General features: G+C 36.9%; 1 protein-coding gene across 2 annotated transcripts in view; it reads right to left on the bottom strand.

Annotated features, from left to right (window-relative positions):
- Positions 1-7680: 7680 nt before the first annotated feature.
- Positions 7681-22500, bottom strand: part of LOC144979640 (uncharacterized) — a 187410-nt gene continuing 172590 nt past the window's right edge. The window contains exons 10-22 of one of the 2 annotated variants that reach the window (XM_078926458.1): positions 18966-19020; positions 17524-17632; positions 16719-16774; positions 15807-15888; positions 15463-15568; positions 14256-14718; positions 13703-13879; positions 13148-13291; positions 12437-12649; positions 11588-11789; positions 10794-10972; positions 9690-9897; positions 7681-9012 (exon numbers count right to left, since the gene is read on the bottom strand). In XM_078926458.1, coding sequence (XP_078782584.1) covers positions 8765-9012; positions 9690-9897; positions 10794-10972; positions 11588-11789; positions 12437-12649; positions 13148-13291; positions 13703-13879; positions 14256-14718; positions 15463-15568; positions 15807-15888; positions 16719-16774; positions 17524-17632; positions 18966-19020 — 2242 coding nt within the window. In that variant the 3' untranslated portion in view covers positions 7681-8764. Of the gene's footprint in view, positions 9013-9689; positions 9898-10793; positions 10973-11587; positions 11790-12436; positions 12650-13147; positions 13292-13702; positions 13880-14255; positions 14719-15462; positions 15569-15806; positions 15889-16718; positions 16775-17523; positions 17633-18965; positions 21014-22500 lie in introns of both variants that reach the window. The other variant, XM_078926459.1, reaches the window with a different exon arrangement.

The raw sequence follows: 22500 nt of genomic DNA, 5'->3' as shown, positions 1-22500 counted from the left end.
TAAAAATGAATAGGTTACATATTGAATTATAAGTTGGCGTAATTATTTTATTAATGGATGTGTAACCAGATTTCAAGGATCACGGGCGTAAAAGAGCGAGGATGGATGATTTTTCTTGACGACAAGCATAAATACATATTTAAACTAGAAAATAAGATGCCATTACCCTGAAACCATAATATAATTTACACAAGGTATGTATTCAGTCCTCCGGAAGAGTGGTTTTATACTTCCAATGAGACTGGAACCAGGATATTTGACATCACAATTTTGTTCCCTATTTTGATGCGATTTGTTCACAAATGTTGTGAGCTGAAATTAAGCCGAAAATGGTGTCATCTTCCTTCCGAAATTGGTGGATTCAAATGTAAATTAATATGTTTTAATATTTCAATGGACAGTATAAATTGTCAGTTGATTTTTTTAAGAACCAAAAAAAAAAAAAAAAAAAAAAAAAAAAAAAAATACTAGAGCATGTATATAGCGCAAAATCCTCTAAATGTGTTCAAAGCGCTTTACAAGGGGTCGCTGACCAACAGCAACATGTAGCATATAGAACGAGATATGACGTCTATTAAGTGATATTACATCTTTTTGGATAGAGACAACACTGTATTCATTTTACACCTGAGTACGGTGAAAGAATGTGAGGAAAGAGCCTTTTCCAAGGACTCACTTATATTCCAAGCGAGGCTCAAACCCAGGACCTTCCGATCCGAAAGCGATTGTCATACCGCAAGACTACATAGCCGCACAACGATGCTGAGCTGACGAATGATGATCATGCTGACAATGATGATGATGATGATGATGATGATGATGATTGATTGATGAATACAGGGTATGGAGAAGTGCCATATGAAAACAGTGCGGTGTCGGAGCGATATTTTAATTCTGTTTTCACCATTCATACCCTATATTTCTAATCATTATTGGTACAAGTACCAGCATCATACTTTTCTCAGCTGATATAAACTACTGTTCCAACATTAGCTTATTAAAGGCGAGTGAAAGTGTGAAAGCTGTGAGCATGTGTTTTTGTTTTTAAGGGTTTTACGGTGCTTGCAACACATTAAGGTCATATCAGCGCCAGTAAAAAGAGAAAATGGGATCGTAAAAAGTTCTAGAATTTCAAGTACAGCACCCAAGAAACGGTAAGACAACGGGGAATTGGTTCAAATAGATAATAGATGTAGATTCCAAGAGCACACTATCAAAGTACTACTTAGTTTGAGATCACCTAAAAGTCTCATCCAGACAAAAGCACAGTTCCCAAGTAAGAGGTACACACACAAATATTCACAAATCATATGTAAACAAAACAATACAGTGCATCAAAGAGATGATTTACAAGACATACAAGATTTACAAAAAATATCATCTCCCAAAATGTTTCCCTCCCAGCTAGGGTATCCGGCCACGGCCTGGACAAAACCAAGTAATCTCATTCCAAGACAAAGACAGAAAGCATGTTGGAAAACAGACATAGGGGGATAGAAGATACAGTATGTACCTCCCTGCCCACTATGGGAGGTCAGGAACCCCACCCAGCTTCTTCTTCTTATTATTATTATTAATCTCATTTCAAGACAAAGACAGAAAGCATGTTGGAAAACAGATATAGGGGGACAGAAGACACAGTTAGTGCCTCCCTGCCCACTATGGGAGGTCAGGAACCCCACTCAGACACCCAGGCCTTGGACAAAATGACTGTAACGGAAAGTGCTAATGCATTCTATGACCAAGGGAAGCAACCAAAAATAATATTTAAAGTCTCCAGTTTAACTAGTGGGAGAGAGGTGAGAGTTGCCTGAAGCTTTGGATCGTTTATTTACTAAGGCAAAGGTGAAAATGGAAAGGCATAGGATGGAAACAGTACAGACAATGGACGTTTTGTTTCCTTTCAGACCTGCCAACCCTTCACATTCTATAAGTGGAATCAGAACGCCTGAAAATAGGAATTTGAGAAAAAAAAATTAGGAAATGCATCTATTTAACACCATCCCCCACTCCCTCTTAGCTCTTTTTTATCTTAACATTATCATCATTATTTGAATATCAGAATTTTAGAGACAACGGCAGAATAGTACAAGAAGGAAGAGTGAAAATAGAAATGATTCCGAAATAGAAATGATTCCGCCTAAAGCGGAAGGGTTAGCAGGTATGAAAAGTATCCAGGCAGGGCCCAGCCGAAACCAAATGGTCTTGATTCAGAACATGAATGAGAGGGATGGAATAACAAGAAATGGCAAAATGGCAGAATCCATTAGTCCAGGTGGGTCCAACATTTCCGCTCCCAATGAGACACATGCCCCGACAGCCATTCACATCTTTAATCCCTCTCATCCCGAAGTCCAAACGAAAATTTATAAAATTTAAAATCTGTTTGTTTTTGTTTTTAAGGGTTTTACGGCGCTTGCAACACATTTAAGTTATATCAGCGCCAGTAAAAAGGAAAAATATGGGATAGTAAAAAGTTCTAGAATTACAATAAAAGCACACACGAAAAAGTAAGACAAAGGGGAACTGGGAACAAATGTCTATGTAGATTCCAAGAGCATACTACCAATGTACTTAGAAATTTAAAATCTGAACAAACTAAGAAAATAACTGTAGTTAATATTAATATATTCATGTCATTTATTTATCTATTATTATTATTTTCAAAAAATATTTACAAGAAATCCAACCATATATTATTACTGGCATAATCACCATAATCATGCAGATGTCATTTTTTGCAATTTAACAGTTTAAAATCAACATGAAACATTCTGACAAAATCAGATTTTGCGTAGTTTTTCAAAAGACATTGGCAAGTCTTCATTGCATTAAGCAAACATCTAAGAGAGGTAACAAAGAATTAGCCAACTCCACAAGTGATAGAGCATATAATTTTCTTCCTCCATTGTTGACGTCATATTTCTACGTCAAATATAACCATTCATTATAATACGCTCTCCAGCCAGTGGAAATAAGTACAAACATACAATGACTGTAAATATGCAAGAACCAAGATAACAAGATATGAAGTGAATAGAAAAGTGCCAGAAGACAATAGAGAATAAAAATTTTTTCGCGGCGGTGGTGGGGTTTGAACCTGCGACCTTATTGGTACGACAACTCCGCCTGGCAGGTGAGAGCGTGGCTCTACCGTGTGAGCTATCCACGAACACAAAATATTCGTTTCAAACTCAAAGTCATTACTAGATCCCTCTCTCACCTACTTCTTGAGATCGCCGATTCGTTCGTACACCACCATCGCGAATAATTTTGACCAGCAGTTAAGCTTAATAGCCAATATTCTCAAGACAAACATATAACATAGAAACGATTGAGACATTGAGTATGCTCCGGTGTATGGGGTGAATTTTAATTCAGAAAAGTGAGTGGAGCAGGCACTTATGTTGGTAACAACAAGATATGAAGTGAATAGAAAAGTGCCAGAAGACAATAGAGAATAAAAATTTTTTGTGTTCGTGGATAGCTCACACGGTAGAGCCACGCTCTCACCTGCCAGGCGGAGTTGTCGTACCAATAAGGTCGCAGGTTCAAACCCCACCACCGCCGCGAAAAAATTTTTATTCTCTATTGTCTTCTGGCACTTTTCTATTCACTTCATATCTTGTTGTTACCAACATAAGTGCCTGCTCCACTCACTTTTCTGAATTAAAATTCACCCCATACACCGGAGCATACTCAATGTCTCAATCGTTTCTATGTTATATGTTTGTCTTGAGAATATTGGCTATTAAGCTTAACTGCTGGTCAAAATTATTCGCGATGGTGGTGTACGAACGAATCGGCGATCTCAAGAAGTAGGTGAGAGAGGGATCTAGTAATGACTTTGAGTTTGAAACGAATATTTTGTGTTCGTGGATAGCTCACACGGTAGAGCCACGCTCTCACCTGCCAGGCGGAGTTGTCGTACCAATAAGGTCGCAGGTTCAAACCCCACCACCGCCGCGAAAAAATTTTTATTCTCTATTGTCTTCTGGCACTTTTCTATTCACTTCATATCTGTTGTTACCAACATAAGTGCCTGCTCCACTCACTTTTCTGAATTAAAATTCACCCCATACACCGGAGCATACTCAATGTCTCAATCGTTTCTATGTTATATGTTTGTCTTGAGAATATTGGCTATTAAGCTTAACTGCTGGTCAAAATTATTCGCGATGGTGGTGTACGAACGAATCGGCGATCTCAAGAAGTAGGTGAGAGAGGGATCTAGTAATGACTTTGAGTTTGAAACGAATATTTTGTGTTCGTGGATAGCTCACACGGTAGAGCCACGCTCTCACCTGCCAGGCGGAGTTGTCGTACCAATAAGGTCGCAGGTTCAAACCCCACCACCGCCGCGAAAAAATTTTTATTCTCTATTGTCTTCTGGCACTTTTCTATTCACTTCATATCTTGTTGTTACCAACATAAGTGCCTGCTCCACTCACTTTTCTGAATTAAAATTCACCCCATACACCGGAGCATACTCAATGTCTCAATCGTTTCTATGTTATATGTTTGTCTTGAGAATATTGGCTATTAAGCTTAACTGCTGGTCAAAATTATTCGCGATGGTGGTGTACGAACGAATCGGCGATCTCAAGAAGTAGGTGAGAGAGGGATCTAGTAATGACTTTGAGTTTGAAACGAATATTTTGTGTTCGTGGATAGCTCACACGGTAGAGCCACGCTCTCACCTGCCAGGCGGAGTTGTCGTACCAATAAGGTCGCAGGTTCAAACCCCACCACCGCCGCGAAAAAATTTTTATTCTCTATTGTCTTCTGGCACTTTTCTATTCACTTCATATCTTGTTGTTACCAACATAAGTGCCTGCTCCACTCACTTTTAAGAACCAAGATAAAAGAAAACAAAAAAAAAAAAAAAAATTATATTAAATTACACTCAGTAACGCCCCCTTGACACTCTCTCATTCGTCATTCTCACATCTATTATGTGATCGTTTTTTAGTTAACCTTTCAAATGACATTTAAAAAAATTACAATTACATTAAATTATACAGAGTGATGTCCCTTTGACACCCATTCTTCTTTCTCAAACACAATTTTCAAAAAAAAAAAGAAAAAGAAGTTACAATAATAAGGAAACAAGGGTGATGGCGTGGATTTCTTACTTAGGACTAGGTTGAACTTGGTGTGTTACCAACAGCTTTTGAGATGCTTATCTGATCTCACTATGGAAATATTAAATGATGATTTTTGCAAGGGGATGAGGGGGTTGTTTAGATTTGAAAGGCTTTACGGCACTCCCAAAACATTTATGTCATTTCAGCGCAAGCAAAAAGGAAGAAAATGGGACAGTGGCTGGCCTGTTAGATTTGGTGGAAAGTACTTTGTCATAGACTAGCATCCTATCCAAAGGGTAGCAATTGATATTGTCCGTTCAGGTTATAGAAACACAGGATAAAATCCGGCTCTATGGGCGTCATTGCTCTGATGTATGATATGTTTTATGTTTTGAGGGTTTTACGGCGCTTGCAACACATTAAGGTCATATCAGCGCCAGTAAAAAGGAAGAAATGGGATAGTAAAAAGTTCTAGAATTACAATTAAAGCACAAAAGAAAAGGTAAGACAAAGGGGAATTTGTTCAAATAGGAAACAGATGTAGATTCCAAGAGCTCACTATCAAAGTACTTAGTTTGAGATTACCTAAAAGTCTCATCTAGACACAAGCACAGGTCCCCACTAAGAGGAATACACTCAAATGTTAACAAATAAAATATAATATGTAAATAAAACATAATACAGTACATAACAGAGAGATGATTTACAAGGAAAAAAATATCATCTCCCAAAACAATAACTATGCATTTGACTGTTTCCCTCCCAGCCAAGACTCCAACCAGGGCCAGGACAAAACCAAGTAACCTCATTCCAAGACAAAGACAGAAAGCATGTTGGAAAACAGATATAAGGGGATAGAAGACACAGTATGGACCTCCCTGCCCGCTATGGAGGTCAGGATCCCCACCCAGATGTAATGATATGAAATGTATTGAAGTTTACAATGAAACAAGAGGCATTCTTAATTATATGAAATATAAAATAATTGATAGAACTTTGACTAGAAAATTACACAGAATTTGACAAGATAAGAAAACTAAGATAAATTAAATTAAATTATATAGCACAAGAATACTGTTACCAGAGCCTTAAAACAGCACATTTTCATAATACAAATAATTATCAAACAGCATAATGACATCTTTGAATATTGCTGCCTTTTTATGGATTGTCATGAATAATAATACTGTGTTTCAGTTTTTACGATGTTAATTCAACATGAAAAAGTAATTATCAATATTATGAATTACTAAATCTTGGATTGAGCTTTTTTTAAAAATAAAAAGCGCAATATCCACTAAACATGCTCAAAGCGCTTTACAAGTGGTCCCTGGCCAGCAGGAATACTTAACATTTAGGATATGACATGACGCCTGTTAGGCGATATTACATATTTTTTTTGGAGAGATAATACTGTTAACGGCCAGGTACTCATTTTACACCTAAGTACGGTGAGAGAATGTGAATAACGAGCCTTCTCCAAGCACTCAACTATGCGCCGAGTGAGGCTCAAATCCACGACCTTCTGATCCGAAAGCAAGTGTCATACCAGTAGACCACTTAGCCGCACAATTTATTGTGTCATGAATATGAGAATGGCATTAAGGGACTTGCTTTTTAAGTGGATATTGTGCTAGAAAAAGCTCAATTAAAAAAAATTTCACAAAGGAAATTGTGTCTGTATTGTTATAAATCGTTTTTTTTATTATTCATTTATTTATTTATTACTTTTTGTGTATGTTTTTTTTTTTTTTTTTACTATTAATTAATTATTTTTTTGGGGGGGGGGGGGGGGGGGTGATAGGGCAAAGGGAAGAGGGAAGAACCACATGAAATTTTATCATGCTAACTGTTTGTTCCACCATCATATTGACAATGTGTCGTACACAAAGGACCTTGTATGCAAATAGACAGCAGGATTGAGTATCACTTCTTAGCGCGTCATCATTTTTTTTCTCTTTCTTTAAATGAGTGGTTCAGTTAGTCTTTCTGAGCCATACATATCAGGGAGCCTGATTTTATACCCGTCTCTGTTATGATTCTTTAGATAGGATATTAGTCGCAAAGTACTTTCTGTCATATCCAAGAGATCCAGTCACACCCAATCATTCCTGGGTGGCTAAAGAGGTCACAATAAACCTTGACTGCACCCAGTATCTCAATCTAACTTGTGAAGTGAGTACTGATTTATGGCTACCCCATATCGCTTCATTGGGTTTCTTTAAATAAACCAATACTGTGATAAATCAGTAAAGAACACCAAGGGGAATTTAAACATCCCTTGTGGAATGGAAAGTGTCTTTGCATCCGATCCGAGGTCCATTCTATTGATAAGTATATGAGGCTGTGGCAAAAGGTTATAATGTGCCGCATGTCACGTCAAGACAAAAGGAAATGTCCTATTTCGAAGAACCATGACGTTTTCATTACTTAAATTACTACTTTGAATACTGACGTTAAATGATGCGGAAATTGCAACAGATGTCTACAAAATTAACTCCCGTCAGTTGTGAGTAACATAATTTGGAGACATTAACCTAAAACTAAAATCCATGTTCGGCTCATGAACAACAAGTTCACACATTTTCTAATCTTTTCTTTCTCTTTCTCGTCATTGTCTGCGTGTAACCTGAAGAAGTCCTAAGGCTGACATGTTGTTTACTTTGTGTTGTCCCCGTTTACACGAGTCTCATTTACTCCCTTTATTTTACTACTCTCCAAACAACTGGATGTCTTTGTGATTCATTAACTTTGTCCCCTCGTCACATACAACATGCCACAACTACTCTCCAAACAACTGGATGTCTTTGTGATTCATTAACTTTGTCCCCTCGTCACATACAACATGCCACAACTACTCTCCAAACAACTGGATGTCTTTGTGATTCATTAACTTTGTCCCCTCGTCACATACAACATGCCACAACATGATATACATAAAACATACCACATTACGGTTACAACCAATGTAAACATCACATTAATGAGATTCTAAACTTACAACCCTTACTGATAAAAATATCACAGAGAATTGGATGCACTCAAACAATTCTGCGATAGAAAAAAAAATTTTTAGCTCAAATTTCTGGCAATATCAAACTCTCTTCAAAATCTTTTTGTCTACAACAGTGAACTGCATTCACAGATCACAGAATGCTGAACCATTTAAGAGAGGAACGAGCTATTAAGATCTTTTCCTATACAAAAAAAAATTTGAAGTCATCGCAGTTGGCAAACATGGCAGCATTGCAAAATCTTTACCAGCAGCTTTTGTTTCGGTTTCAAAATAAATGTTTATAATTTAAGTCTAAATTCATTGTGTGTTAATCATTGAAATCAAGAAAGTGAAAAATTTGAGAACAAAACTTTCTTCTATTTTCTCTTTGTTTTGTTTTGCGCTATTTCGTACACACATCTTTTCAAATCAATTTTTGTAAATCAAAATGTTTAATAAAAAAAGGAAATTTTGATGCTAAGTTTGGCAATGCTTCATGACCGCTTTAGAAAGTCTTTAAAATCATGATGTTTCAAGACAGCCATATTGTCAAAACTGTTGAAACCAAGAGACCAGTTACAGCCATGCATTCTCAGGCAACAGTAGAATCCAGCCCAGTAGGAATCACTATAAGCTGGCCTCTTGGTGAAAACAGTAGTCATTCCTGTGTCGAATTCGGTGACTACAAAACAACGCTGGTTTTCACGTTGGAGATATCCCTAATGGAGCCGTAGTGTTGTAGCTTGGTACCGACGGTGGACGAGACACGCTGCTCCAGCAACGACTTCCACATGAATTTCTCTTGGGACGATGGTGCTCTCAATATCACTGGACGGGTGGTGGGCTGGTGGGGGTTGTGCTTTTTATGCTGGGGTTGAGGGATGGTGGAGAACAGGTTGGTGTTGTGGAGATGCAGGATAAACTCTGAGGCTGTGAAAGAGAATGGAAAAAAAAAAAATGAAGAACATGACTATACAGGCTACTACAAAATTTTGTGGGATTTATTTTCATACATGTTTGGTGGGTAAGAAGTGGTTAGTAGACCCATGGAGCTGATGTTTATCTCATTTCTGCTTGCAGAGCACTCTGACCAATCATTCCTGAGGTGTCTCAAAATGGCGAGGCTGGTGCAAAAGATTGAATTCTGATCACTTAACTCACTCAATCCTAGAGATTTTTGCTACTTTTCAAAATTGGAAAAAAAATTAATAAAAATGAGCATGTACATAGATAGTTTTATTCAACTATCTTTAACATGTAAAAACTAGAAACATCAGCTTTGATACTACGCCTAAAATTTGTCTCATAAAAATGTAATAAATAGGCATGGTGTAAATGTAACCCGGGTAAACTACGGATATAGTCGGTGTAAGGGTTGAGAGAGTTAAGATTCACCAAGTTCAAAATATCAGATTGATGTGGTGGGTATATATATATATATATATATATATATATATATATATATATATATATATATATATATATATATATATATATATATATATATATATATATATATATATATATAAGTGCATTTATTTTGTATGAGTCAGATACCCGATAAAACAGTGGCCCTACAGATAAGAAGGAATTATTATCCCACTCACCGTGTTTTCGGTTGACCTCTATGCCAGACAGGTCAGACAGGTAGAATGGGGCATCCACCACCCTCAGCATTCCGGAAGGCTCCGTGTCCAGCAGGAGAAGGAGGTCTGAGAGAAGCAGCAGGTTAGACCTGTACCAGTTGCCACTCTGGAATCGGTAGATATCCCCCTGGAAGATGATGTGTCTGTCGTCTTGGCACAGCTGGAAGGTCTGGAATGGGGACGTGACAAAATGTAATAGTCAGTTTGTAATGAAAGGGAAATAACTGCGTAATTGTCATGGTATTTGTAGTGATGTAGAGTTATGTCCTATGTATTGGTATCTTGTCTTGAAGAGTGAAAGCCCTAGTTTAACTTCCCGTAGTTGTCCATGATTCCACCATACAACTATGATATCTTCTGTGTTTACAACAAACCATACAGTCATTTTATAGTGCTGTAATTTTCTTTGACATAGGGAAAGCGCAATCAAAAATGTGAGACAAACACATTTTTCTATGTCATGAAGAGGAAAAGATATGATTTTAAAAGTTGATTTATTACTATTGGTATTTAATAATTTAAAAAAAACAAAAAAACCCAAAAAACAAACTTATAATAATAATACTACTACTACTACTAATAGTAATAATAATAATAATAATAATAATAATAATAATAATAATAATAATAATAATAATAATAATAATAATAATAACAATAATATTTTTTTTTTTTTTTGTTTGTTGCTTTAGGTCTCTTCCAACACAATTGAGGTTATATGAGAGACCGCTGAAACAAAAAAACAAGCAATCTAACAAAAATAGTACAAATGTCAATCAAAAGCATAACCTAAAGATATCATAAGCTAAATTATAAATAACAAAGAACAAACAGGCAGAGGATTTACAGGGAAAAAAATATCCCCTGTCAAAAATACAATCACAAACCAAAGAAGCAGGATAGGCTAGTAAAGAGAAGAAGAAACGACATCACTATCGGATCGTACACCCATGCGAACATCATAGGTATATGATTCAAGGGTGATGCTCCCATCCAACCACCCGCGTATAACAATAATAATAATAATAATAATAATAACAATAATAATAATAACATCCAACTTACAGGTATGTGTGGAGGGAAGACGAGTCGTTCCTGAACCCTGGCTACCTCAAGGTCAACGGGTCTGTGAGAGGTTGACGACAACGAGGTGGTCGATGGGGGTGGGGGTGGAGGTCTCATCGTACGCAGGGCCTCTGTCTCCACCGACGAACAGGATGCTAATGAAGCCATACTGCCTTTGCCTGGTGGATGCAATGGAAGAATTCAGATGATATAAATGACAGAGCAGCCAGCTTTTCAAAGAGCTAAAACGTTCATGACCCAAAACTGCAGGATAATTAGGCTATTAGAAAATTGAGACCTCGAGGTCAAGGTCAAGGTCAACCGTTTTTTTTTCTTGTTCACTTCATTAACAAAAATATAACTTTTTTTTTAGTTGCTTTTCCTCTGGATTTCCAGACGGGAACAGTCTTGATTTTATTGGGACGGTCCGGTAGGACACTATGCTTTAATGGGTGCAAGTAGGTTAGACTGAAGAAAAAAACAAACTGGGCGGCTATGTGGTCTTATAGTATGACACTCGCTTTCATTCGGATCGGAAGGTCCTGGGTTCAAGTAATTCTCTCATCATACTCATGTGTAAAATGAGTACCTGGCCGTTAACAGTGTTGTCGCTGTCCGAAAAAATTGTAATATCGCCAAACAGACGTCAAGTCCGTCCTACATGTTGGAACCCTTCAGCTGGGGAATGGAGGGAGGGTATAAATGAAGCATGACTCTATTAAAAAACTAATGAGCATATTCGCTTGATTTAATCAGAGAATTCCTGAAAGCAACTAAAAGAAACGGGCACTCACCACTGCTGGTCTGACTGGAACAGCCCTGGGACGATGTGAGGGAGTCCAGACTATGGACTCGACCCTCAGAGCTCAGGTTGGTGATGGCAGTGATACACTGGGCAAGCTTGGTGGAGATCTTGTGCAACACTGGATAGTCAGGGGAGTGACGGCTGGTGCCTGCAAAGATCTCACTGAACACTGTGTACATGTCGTTGATGTGCTGTGGATGACAATAAATTCAATAATAAATGAAGACAGCTTTACATAATACATTATAATAATTAATAAGAGAGAATTTAGATAGTCTATTGATGCTCTGCATTTAGCCAAAAAACATTCGAAACCATGTGTAACCTTGATACAATTTAGTGAGAACTACTCATAAAAATGGCTGGCTAAAACAATAACAAAGAGTCAATTTCATTCTATCTACACAAAAAATTAAAAACATCGTATGAAGATCTGTCTTATCCTTTGCTTTTTGTTTTGACAAAATTTAATTTTTAAGTAACTGGGATAATCTTGATATAACTTCCTAATCTTAAGACCTAATCATGTAAAGCAGACCTGCCAACCCTTCACATTCCAAAAGTGGAATCAGAAGGCCTGAAATTAGGAATTTGAGACAAAAAATAGGAATGTCACCTTTTTCAGCCCCCCCCCCCCCCCCTCTCCCCTCGCTCTTTTTTATTCTTACCATTATCGTCATATATTTTGAAAATTGGAATTTTAAAGACAATGGCAGAATAGTACAAAAAGTAAGAGTGAAAATAGGAATGATTCCTCCAAAAGCAGAAGAGTTGGCAGGTATTTATAAAGACAAATGAAATCGGGGGGCTAATCAAATCAGAGATTATGACAACCTACTTGTACTGGTCTGTTGATGAAAGCGCTGATGGACGGATGACCAAACATGGACCCCCCAGTGCCATGACCACCCTTGGAGGATGATGATGACGATGACGAGGGGTCTTTGATAAAATTCATGAAATCTCTGTTGGATCGGAGTTCTTGCAAAAGGTGGCTGGAATGCCGGAGGCCGTGTGTGTAGGACTCGTAGGCTTGGCATAACATGTGGATCTGTGGGCGATAGAGATGGATATAAATTACAATTACAGCAGGGGAATACGGTGACTTCTTTACAGGTTTTGTTCTCAATTGAGCCAGCGATAATCAAAAGATGTCATTACAGACTAGAATTTGAAGCGACCTTTTTTGGGGTCGTGGATAGCTCATACGGTAGAGTCACGATCTCCCCGGCCAGGTGGAGTTGTACTAGTAAGGTCATGGGTTCGAGCTCTCACGGTAAAATTAAAGCTCATAGTCAGGTAAGTGTCTCATCATCAATGAGCCTGTGGAAATTTCATGGAATATTCCTTCGAGAACAAAATTATGCCCATAAAGCAACCTTAAGCCAGTCTCTTTGTTAGTGACACAAGGGCTCTGGCAACAGAAAGATAGTGGCCAGACATAGTTTAATTTAAGCAAAGAAATGAAAAACATTTTTAAAAATGCCAGGGTTTCAAATCACATCCGTCGAAATTTCAATCAATTATTGAGTTCATTAGAATTGCCTACCTTGGACTGATAGATGAGTGCGATAGAGTTAGGGAACATGGTGCTGCTTTCACTTGATTGACTGTCATCTGTGTCCTCAGAGTTGACAGAGGATGGGGCAGTTTCCTGCATTTGTTTGATGTGAAACTCAGAAATGGTCACAAGCTGCCAAATAAATAAAGAAAAAAACAAAACAAATAAGTGAAAAATATGGCTGAAAAAATTAGGGGGCACTGGAGCAAGATAAAAATCAGAAAATATGTGTGCATGAGGCATCGCTGGATACAGCAGAGAAAAAAAATACTATTATTGATAATAATTTGAGAAATTGATAAATTGTATGTCAAACCTTCTTCAACCAACCAAAAACATTATAAAGAATTATAATGCAATAATATGTAAAATCTTTTTTTAATACATAAACTATATTGATAGTTTTGGTGATTTTCTGTCACTAGTTTTCTATTTGCTCATGCATATGAAACAGCGCCAGGGACAAGCCTACCTTTCTTTGTGTAAAAATATCTCTATTTACTTTTATTGGCAGATTAATGTTGAGTTGAAACAAAAGCTTACCTTTTCCACATTCTGGAACAGGGTTCCATGGTGCTGTGCTGAGATGATGCAATGTCTGAGGGGCCGTGAGTATCTCTCTATGCCGTAATGCATGAAATCGATGAAGTCTAGCTCAATGCTCATCAAACGATGGATAGATTCTTGTTTGTCTCTGTTGATCACCTGAGTACTAGCTGGCTGTTGTTTCCAAAACAATATGTAAGAAAATATAAGTAACTTTTTCAAAAATATAAATTCAACATTTTCATATTCCAATGGTATTAGAAATTACTTAATAGGTCACCTACAATTGTAACATTCAATTATTTCATCAAGCTCGGATTCTAGCAGACTTTTTGAGGGGTTCTCTCGAGAATGAAATGGAAGCTTCAATTTAATTGATGAAACGATGCCGGTGTTTTGGGTTTCGGTGTCTCATTCATCATGCTTTAATGACAAGGCAGAATGCCTAAATGTCCTCTTATTCTGTTTACATAAATCAAATTGAAAAATTAGATGACATTAACAAGATAGGAAGCATTTTTTTTTTCTGCACAGAAATTCCACGACTTACCTTATGAATCATGGCTGATTTAGGCATAGGTGTGCTCGTCAAGGCTTTCAAGTTAGGCATGGAACTGCCATGAAACGGCCTGTCATTGTAGTAGTCGTTCTGGGAGTAATTCTGGGAATAGTCATCATCCGTTACCAAATCATCTTCTGTACGGCCCGTGTCTCCTTCCATGGACCACTGCTGGGCCATGAATGCCCGCATGTTTTCCTTATGGTGGTCCCTGTTGTACAGGTGGTAGTTGTCTCTGCTGCCTGGTGTGATTGCCGGATTGGTAGCTCCCATAATGCTTTCGTAGAGGTGATCTGTGTTGTTGTGGGAGGAAGAGTATATACCTATGCTACGTTTGATTGCGGTGCCGGTGGAGGTTGAAGTGGAGGTGGAGGTGGTGGTCGTAGCAGTGATTTGTGCTGGGATGATGTGGTCTCTCTGAAGTTCAAGTGTCAGAGACTTGGCCTTCATTTGCCTGTAGATAGATTCAAAGATCAACCAATAATCAAAATGAGATAAAAGGAACAATTTTAAACAAGTGTCGAGATATGCCAATTAAGATCATTTGGGTTCAAGAATCCAAAACACATTACACAAGCTCCATTAATTTGTTACGTGTCGGGTCAGCTTAGGCATGCCCTTAGAAGATTATCTTCATCTTCTCTATCACTTTAAAAATTTCTGACAGTGCATATTTCTACAATTTTCTTGCCTCATTCAGTTGAGATGCTACATCTTCCATAAGAAAACCAATTAAACATAAATTAATAAATTGCATCAGCGGCAAAAACAACTATGTTATTTATTTTAATCACTTTCGTTGTTGGCTGAAGAGGAGTGTTCCGTGTTATGTAATTTTCCTTCTTTGAAGCTTCTTTAATATTCATACTTTTTACAGTCCCGAGCTTCTAGCAGCTTAATAATGCAAACAATAGTATTTTGCCAATGCAGTCTTTTTCAAAAATATAATAATAATAATAATAATAATAATAATAATAATAATAATAATAATAATAATAATAATAAAATAATAATAATAATAATAATAATAATAATAATAATAATAATAATAATAATAATAATAATAACAATAATAATAATAATAATAATAATAATAATAATAATAATAATAATAATAATAATAATAATAATAATAATAATAATAATAATAATAATAATAATAAGGAAAAAGAGAGAGACAAAAAACAAAACCACTTACTTGACTAAGTGTGCTACACCTTTACTGGTAGACCTGGATACGTTTTTGCCGTTGATGCTGATGACCGCGTCACCTTTCTTGACCCCGGCCTGATCAGCTGGAGATGCTACGGAAGGGAGAGAGAAAAGAAAAAAAAATATGCCAAAAATGGAGAAAAATATGGACTTTTTTGTGAACTCGTATTATTATTTTTTTTTTTTCATTATCTGAAAATAACTTCCTAAACTTTTTTACTGATAGATAGTGCACAAGTGAGGACAAAAATGATTTTATTTTTTTTAGGAGGAAATGGGAAATGGGAAATAAATTCTGTATTTTGGAGACTTTTTTAAAGTGACACCAACCTTTGTCCACACGTCCAATCTTGGGAGGCAATTCATCCACAAAGGAAAAGCCAAATCCGTGTTTCCCTCTCAAAACTGTAATCTGTGGGTTTTAAAAAATATATAAATATATATATAAATTGTTTGATACTGAGCAAGAGAGGTATATGTTTCTTTATTTCAATAACTGTTTATATTATAAGGTGTATTTTGTTATCCAACATATCAAAGAAATTTTTGATTGGTGAAAAACTGGTATAGGCTACCAGTCTTCAAACGTCATCTAAAAACCAATCTTTTTCATTTTGCTTAGAGTGATTCTATGTGAACTTCGAACAAGATCAGATATGTGTGTGACTGTTGTAGTGATTTTGTAGTCGAATGAATGAACATGTGTGATACTAAAATAAAACTATTGTAAATCACCTCTGAGCACTCTTTGTGGATACTGGCGCTATACCGAATAATAATAATAATAATAATAATAATAATAATAATAATAATAATAATAATAATAATAATAATAATAATAATAATAATAATAACAATAACAATAATAATAATAATAATAATAATAATAATAATAATAATAATAATAATAATAATAATAATAATAATAATAAAAATAAAAAATAAAAATAATAATAATAATAATAATAATAATAATAATAATAATAACAAATAACAATAATAATAATAACAATAAAATAATAATAATAATAATAATAATAATAATAATAATAATAATAATAATAATAATAATAAAATAATAATAATAATAATAATAATAATAATAATAACAATAACAATAAAATAATATATAATAATAAATAATAAAATAATAATAATAATAATAATAATAATAATAATAATAATAATAATAATAATAATAATAATAATAATAATATTTAAAAATGGAATTGAACCACTCACCACTGTTTTTTCCTGGCCCTCGACAGACATGTTGGGTATGGGGACATTTGGGGGACCTGTCAAAGATGAAACGCACAAAACAAATAAATCATTAACCAGTAACGGCTGTTTATTGTGAGGTGACAAAATAGAGAACAAGCACTTGTGTAAAAATATAGATCTACATGGAAGAGTGCCAGACAAAGCAATGGGGAAGAAGATTGGGGGGAATACAAGAAAGGGAGAAAAAAAAACTAGCCTGCCTCAGTCGATTAAATGTGGTCTGAGTTGAGCGCCATTTAATTTTGGTTGAAATTGGTTATCCATGACACCCCCCCCCCCCCCCCCCCCCCCCATAATAATAGATTTAACATGATTGAGAGAGAGAGAGAGAGGGGAGAGAAGAAGAGAGAGAGAAGAGAAAGAAAAAAGAGAAAGAGGAGAGAGGAAAAGAGAAAGAGAGAGAAGAAGATACAGAGAGGAAAGAGAGGAGAGAGAGAGAGAGAGGAGAGAGAGAGAGAGAGGAGAGAACGAGAGAAGAGAGATGAGAGAGAGAGAGAGAGAGAGAGATATGAGAGAAAGGAAGAGAAAAGAGAGATAGAGATGAGAGAGAGAGAGAGAGAGAGAGAAGAGAGAGAGAGAGAGAGAGAGAGAGAGAGAGAGAGAGAGAGAGAGAGAGAGAGAGAGAGAGGAGAGAGAGAGAGAGGAGAGAGAGAGAGAGAGAGAGAGAGAGAGAGAGAGAGAGAGAGAGAGAGAGAGAGAGAGAGAGAGAGAGAGAGAGAGAGAGAGAGAGAGAGAGAGTTATCACTTGAATGGTTGAACATACCTCTTGAGGTGAGGACAGGCTTTTTGGTAACGGTGGAGATACCTCTAGCCTGCAGATGTTTCTTCCTGCCAACCTCTTCTGTCAACAAGTAATACCAGCCATCTAGATTCTACAATAATGAACAAGATAAAGGTTTAAAATTATATTGTATGCAAACACATAGTAAACAATAATAATTACAAACAATAATAATAATAATAATAATAATAATAATAATAATAATAATAATAATAATAATAATAATAATAATAATAATAATAATAATAATAATAATAATAATAATAATGATACACATTTGAACAGCGCTGATTCTCGTGTAAAACACGAGCTCTGGGCACTTTACAATGTAAATTATCAACAACAAAAACAACAAAAACAATCAATTGATAGCCAAATCAAAGGTTCATAGCGTCAATAAAAGCAAATACAGTAAAGATGTGTCTTGAGATTCTTTTTGAAAGGCAGGTCAAGACTTACGCTCCCTCAGACCACGTGGTAGTTCATTCCAAATCTTGGGGCCGAAACAAGCAAACTATCTATCACCAAATTTTGTTCTTGATCTTTTTACCGAAAATTTCGTTTGGACATTACATGGCCTTTTAAAGTGTAATTTTTCAAATTTGCACATGACCACGTGATCGGTGAGGTAGACAGGTGCTATACCATCAAATACAAGACACGCTGCTTAGTAATATGGTCGGAATCGTGGATAGTTAAACTGCCTAGTGGGGGGGAAATAAATTATATATCAGTTTTTCAACCCCAAGCTATAACAAAATTACATTATATAAGTCTAGGCAACATGCTGAATAAAGAAGGGTTTTTGGATCGAAACATCTTTTGAGTATGGCATATTCATTCTAATCAAATATCACTGCCTTATTTAAATATTAAGACGTCGGATTATATTATTCCCAGTAAGGATCACAACTCCCCATAACCTTATTGTGATTTCGTAATCATTGAGTTATGTCCCTTACACCACTTATTTTTCAAACGAGCGCTTTAAGAAGAGTTTCTAACATTATTTTCGAGCTGATGTTTATCTTTCCCCCATAATGAACACCGTGACCATCAATAAATACACAAATAAATAAGTAAGTAAATAAATAAATAAATAAATAAATAAATAAATAAATAAATAAATAAATAAATACACAAATAAATAAATAAATAAATAAATAAATAAATAAATAAATAAATAAATAAATAAATAAATAAATAAATAAATACACAAATAAATAAATAAATAAATAAATAAACAAATAAATAAATAAATAAATAAATAAATAAAATAAAAGAGTAGAAATGAATCTTATTTATGAAAAAGATGGACAATTTCTTCTCATGTGAATCAGTTATACACAAAGTATTCCTATACTTATTGTTTCGTAAGGGACACTTGGTTTAAATTTTATGATTATCCATGTTGAATCACTTACCTTTTTCAGCAGGTGAGGGACACCAAAAGACATACAGCCAAGGAACTCTGAAGCTCTGGAATCAGAACAAGTATCATTGACGTCAGTAGTAACTAAGGCAGACTCTGCATTCTTATCGTTATCACTACCATCGCTTCTAGGGTAATCTTTTGGCACATTGACATAGCTGGGACTGCTGAAAGCAGTACTGGTTGTGGTGGTATCGTCATAGTAATCGGCCGTAAGCTCTGCCTCTGTCTCCCCCAAGTAGGAAGGCAGAGAACTCTGACTGGCACAATAATAGTTTTCGTTATTCATTTGAGAGTATTCGGAATTGTCTGCTGTGACGTCAATGTTATTAGAACAAGAGCTACTATTAACGCCTTGATGCTGATTATGGTGATAAAATTCGTTTTCGTAGTGATGATGGCGTATCACCTTGGGACTGACTAAACTGGTTTGAGATCGTCCCTCGCAGAGCCCCAGAGGTCGGATTTCGTTCTCGTAAAATCTCGTATCGTCTTGCGTGATCTCTTCGGCCTCGGTGGGTTCTGCTGTGGTTTCGAACTGGGACTCCCCATCTATAAATTCACTTCGCAAGTCTGTAGTTGTAGCCGTTGTCGAGACGGTGTAGTCCACGAGGTGAGAATACGCACAAGTTACACCGCCGTTAGATGCAATAGTATCGTTATCCCCTTGGCTGTATTGGGTAAGGTCCTCGTTCGTTAGTTGTGACAGCTGTGTGAGATCGTCGTCTTTCGCGCTGATTTCTAATTGAAGCTGGGTAGGGATCTGATGCTTAACGGCCTGTTGATAAACAATGCTATTGTCATTATTATCGCTGTTATCGCCACTATTATCGCAGACCTCCACGGTATAATCAGTTCTACGACTGGTGCCTCTAGAAACAGTTTTACTTGTGAGGTTCCCGACGGCTTTTCTTTGAGCTCTTAGCTTAAAACTGTCGTACTCCGCCACGCTGGCTTCCAATAGATCGCTGACATGGCTAGAGTTGTTGCATTGGTAATATTCATCAGATTCAGGGGTGCGTAGACGCTTCTTGCGGGGGTTCTTTGCGAAAGCAGCTTTTCGGCGACTGTAGGTCATCAGCGGTTTGATGTCTGACGTAGAGGTGGACGCCGTTGCGGTTGCTACTTTCTTTTGCGCATGTCGAGCTGTGCAGTTCGTGCAGTCGTCGAGACGCGTGCTGCTAAGCATGTTCCTCAAACGCGGCAGGCTGGATGAACTTTGGATAAAAGCTTCGTTGAAAGAGCCGACAGATTTCACATTGGATACGATCTGAGTGCTGCTTCGGCTATTGACGTCGACTTCATGAATTTGCTGGTAAATGTTTTTGGATGACGATGGTGATGAGAGGGAGGAAGTGGTTGGTGAAGATACATCCATAGAAACACCTAAAGTAGTCGCAGTGCTGGAAGTAGTTGTGGTTTGATCGTTGTGGCGGTTATATTGACGATTTTGCTGAAGAGAATTCGTCGAGGACGAAGAAGAAGATTCGTTTTCCGTTAGAGGTGGTTCAATGTGAGCCAGGGGCAGATAATCCGAATTATTCTCGACGTCATCATCAGAATCGTTGAGTTCTTTGATGTAGACAGATATGTCCAGGTCAGTGGTTGGGATGGCGGGAAGAGGAATCGTAGGTGGCGCCAGAGTTTTTCTGGTGGCGTTGCTGTTGGTGGATGACGCATTTCCAGTTGCAGCATAGTTTGTGCTGGAAGGAGGTGGGGCGTTTTCGTCTTGGATTTGAATGTAATCGCTCTTTGACGTGGAAGAGAAGGTTGTGCTGTCGACAGATTTTTGCTTCTTACTGCGGCTTGCTGAGGACGTGTGCTTTTTGCTGGGCGTTACGTCAATCTTGTTGATGATGGCCGCACTGTTACCAGTTGTGGTGGTGCTGGTAGTGGTCGTTGTGGACGTGGTGTTAGTGCGTCTCTTCTTGTTACGAAAGTTGAGACGGTTCTTGGGGCGTCTCTCAGAAGACAGGCGTTGGGTCATATCGAGCGCCATGGAGACGTTTTTGGATAGGCACGTGAACATACGCATGGTTGCTGGTATCAGGGATGGGAAGTAGGGAGAGAATGGTGGAAATAGAGAATGGGGTTTTGAATTGGTTAAAGATGATGCAGATGTGATAATAATGGAGCTGTGTTGCTATTGCTGTTGTTGTTATTGCTGTTGTTGTTATTGTTGTTACTGTTGTTATTGCTGTTATTGCTGGTATTGTTATTGTTGTCATAGTTATTGTTGCTATTACAGTTATTGTTGTTATTGCTGTTGTTGTTCTAGCTGCTGCTACTATTATTGTTATAGTTGTTTTATGATTGTCTCTGTTGTGCTTTTGTTTTTGCTACTTTTGTTATTGTTTATGAGGACGTTCTCCCGATACAGATATGATTAGGCGCGCATAATAATTTATATGACACGAGCTGCAACGCTATGATGTATTCATCAGCATATATTCGTCAAAACAACAAGCGTCCTTAACAACAGTGCATAATTAATTGCTTTCAACCAAGGAGGAATTGCCATCAAGACCACATGACCAATTATGTTTTACAACAGTGATAACTGAACTAAAATGGCAATCCTCGAAATAATAAATAAACAAAATGCTTGAAAATCGTAACCAATTTGAATGTTTTAACGGAAGCCTAAAGCCTAAAGCAGCCATGCGGAAATCAGAACCGATTAACCTCCTAAGAAAATCGTAAACAAATGAAGAGAAAGGTGTGGGGAAGCTTTAACACACATATTTTTTTGTTTGTTCAAATTTGACTCGCACACTTCATTTGGGCTTAAACACAGGGGCAGATGTTGTTCAGAAAATAACGACGGTACGTTCGGATTAATTGCAATGTTTATTTAATTGCGTGTTTTCATCCACGCCGGAATTTTTCATTGTTCAGCTGTACTTGTAAAACAACCCACAAAAAAACCCAACAACTCAGAGACGTCTAGTCCAGCCAGGGGCAACAAACAAAATTTATCGAATAAAATCCAAATTTAATCCTAACTTAAATATTGCTTTAAAATCACGATGCAGTGTGGTTCTATTTGGTCGTATATCCATTTCTGCTTAAAACATGACATATCTGTGTTCTTTTTCTATATCTGAACCTTTAATGGCCAAAGCCCCCCCCCCCCCCCCACCCACCCAACCCCGATAAAAAAAAAGGGAGCATTTTTATGCTTAATATTGTTGTCTTGAGAAAAAAACAAAACCCTTAAGTCCGTTCAATTTCGACAGAAATAGCCGGCAACAGCCGGTCATATACAGCTAACCACCCTATAATGGGTAATCAACTTGCGACCAAAACAGCAGGTGCATTCCGATACAGACGACAAGGCAACAGATTGACAGAACACGTTAGCAAAGATATTAAAACTAAAGAAATGTAGGACCTCATTCAAGATGTATTTAACAAATGGCCATTTAAATTTATTAAGCAACTTACAAATTTATTGTTGGAAAGGGAGGGGAGGAGGGGGGTTAAATTAAAACAAAAACTGAATCAAAGAATGTGGGCTGTAGCAC

This window comes from Berghia stephanieae, chromosome 9 (genome assembly GCF_034508935.2).
Source record: "Berghia stephanieae isolate SIO BIC M18660-M18661 chromosome 9, UCSD_Bste_1.3, whole genome shotgun sequence".
Taxonomy (NCBI): Eukaryota; Metazoa; Mollusca; class Gastropoda; order Nudibranchia; family Aeolidiidae; genus Berghia; species Berghia stephanieae.
The sequence above is the reverse complement of the archived record's forward strand: the minus strand, read 5'-3'. Positions and strand labels throughout refer to the sequence as shown.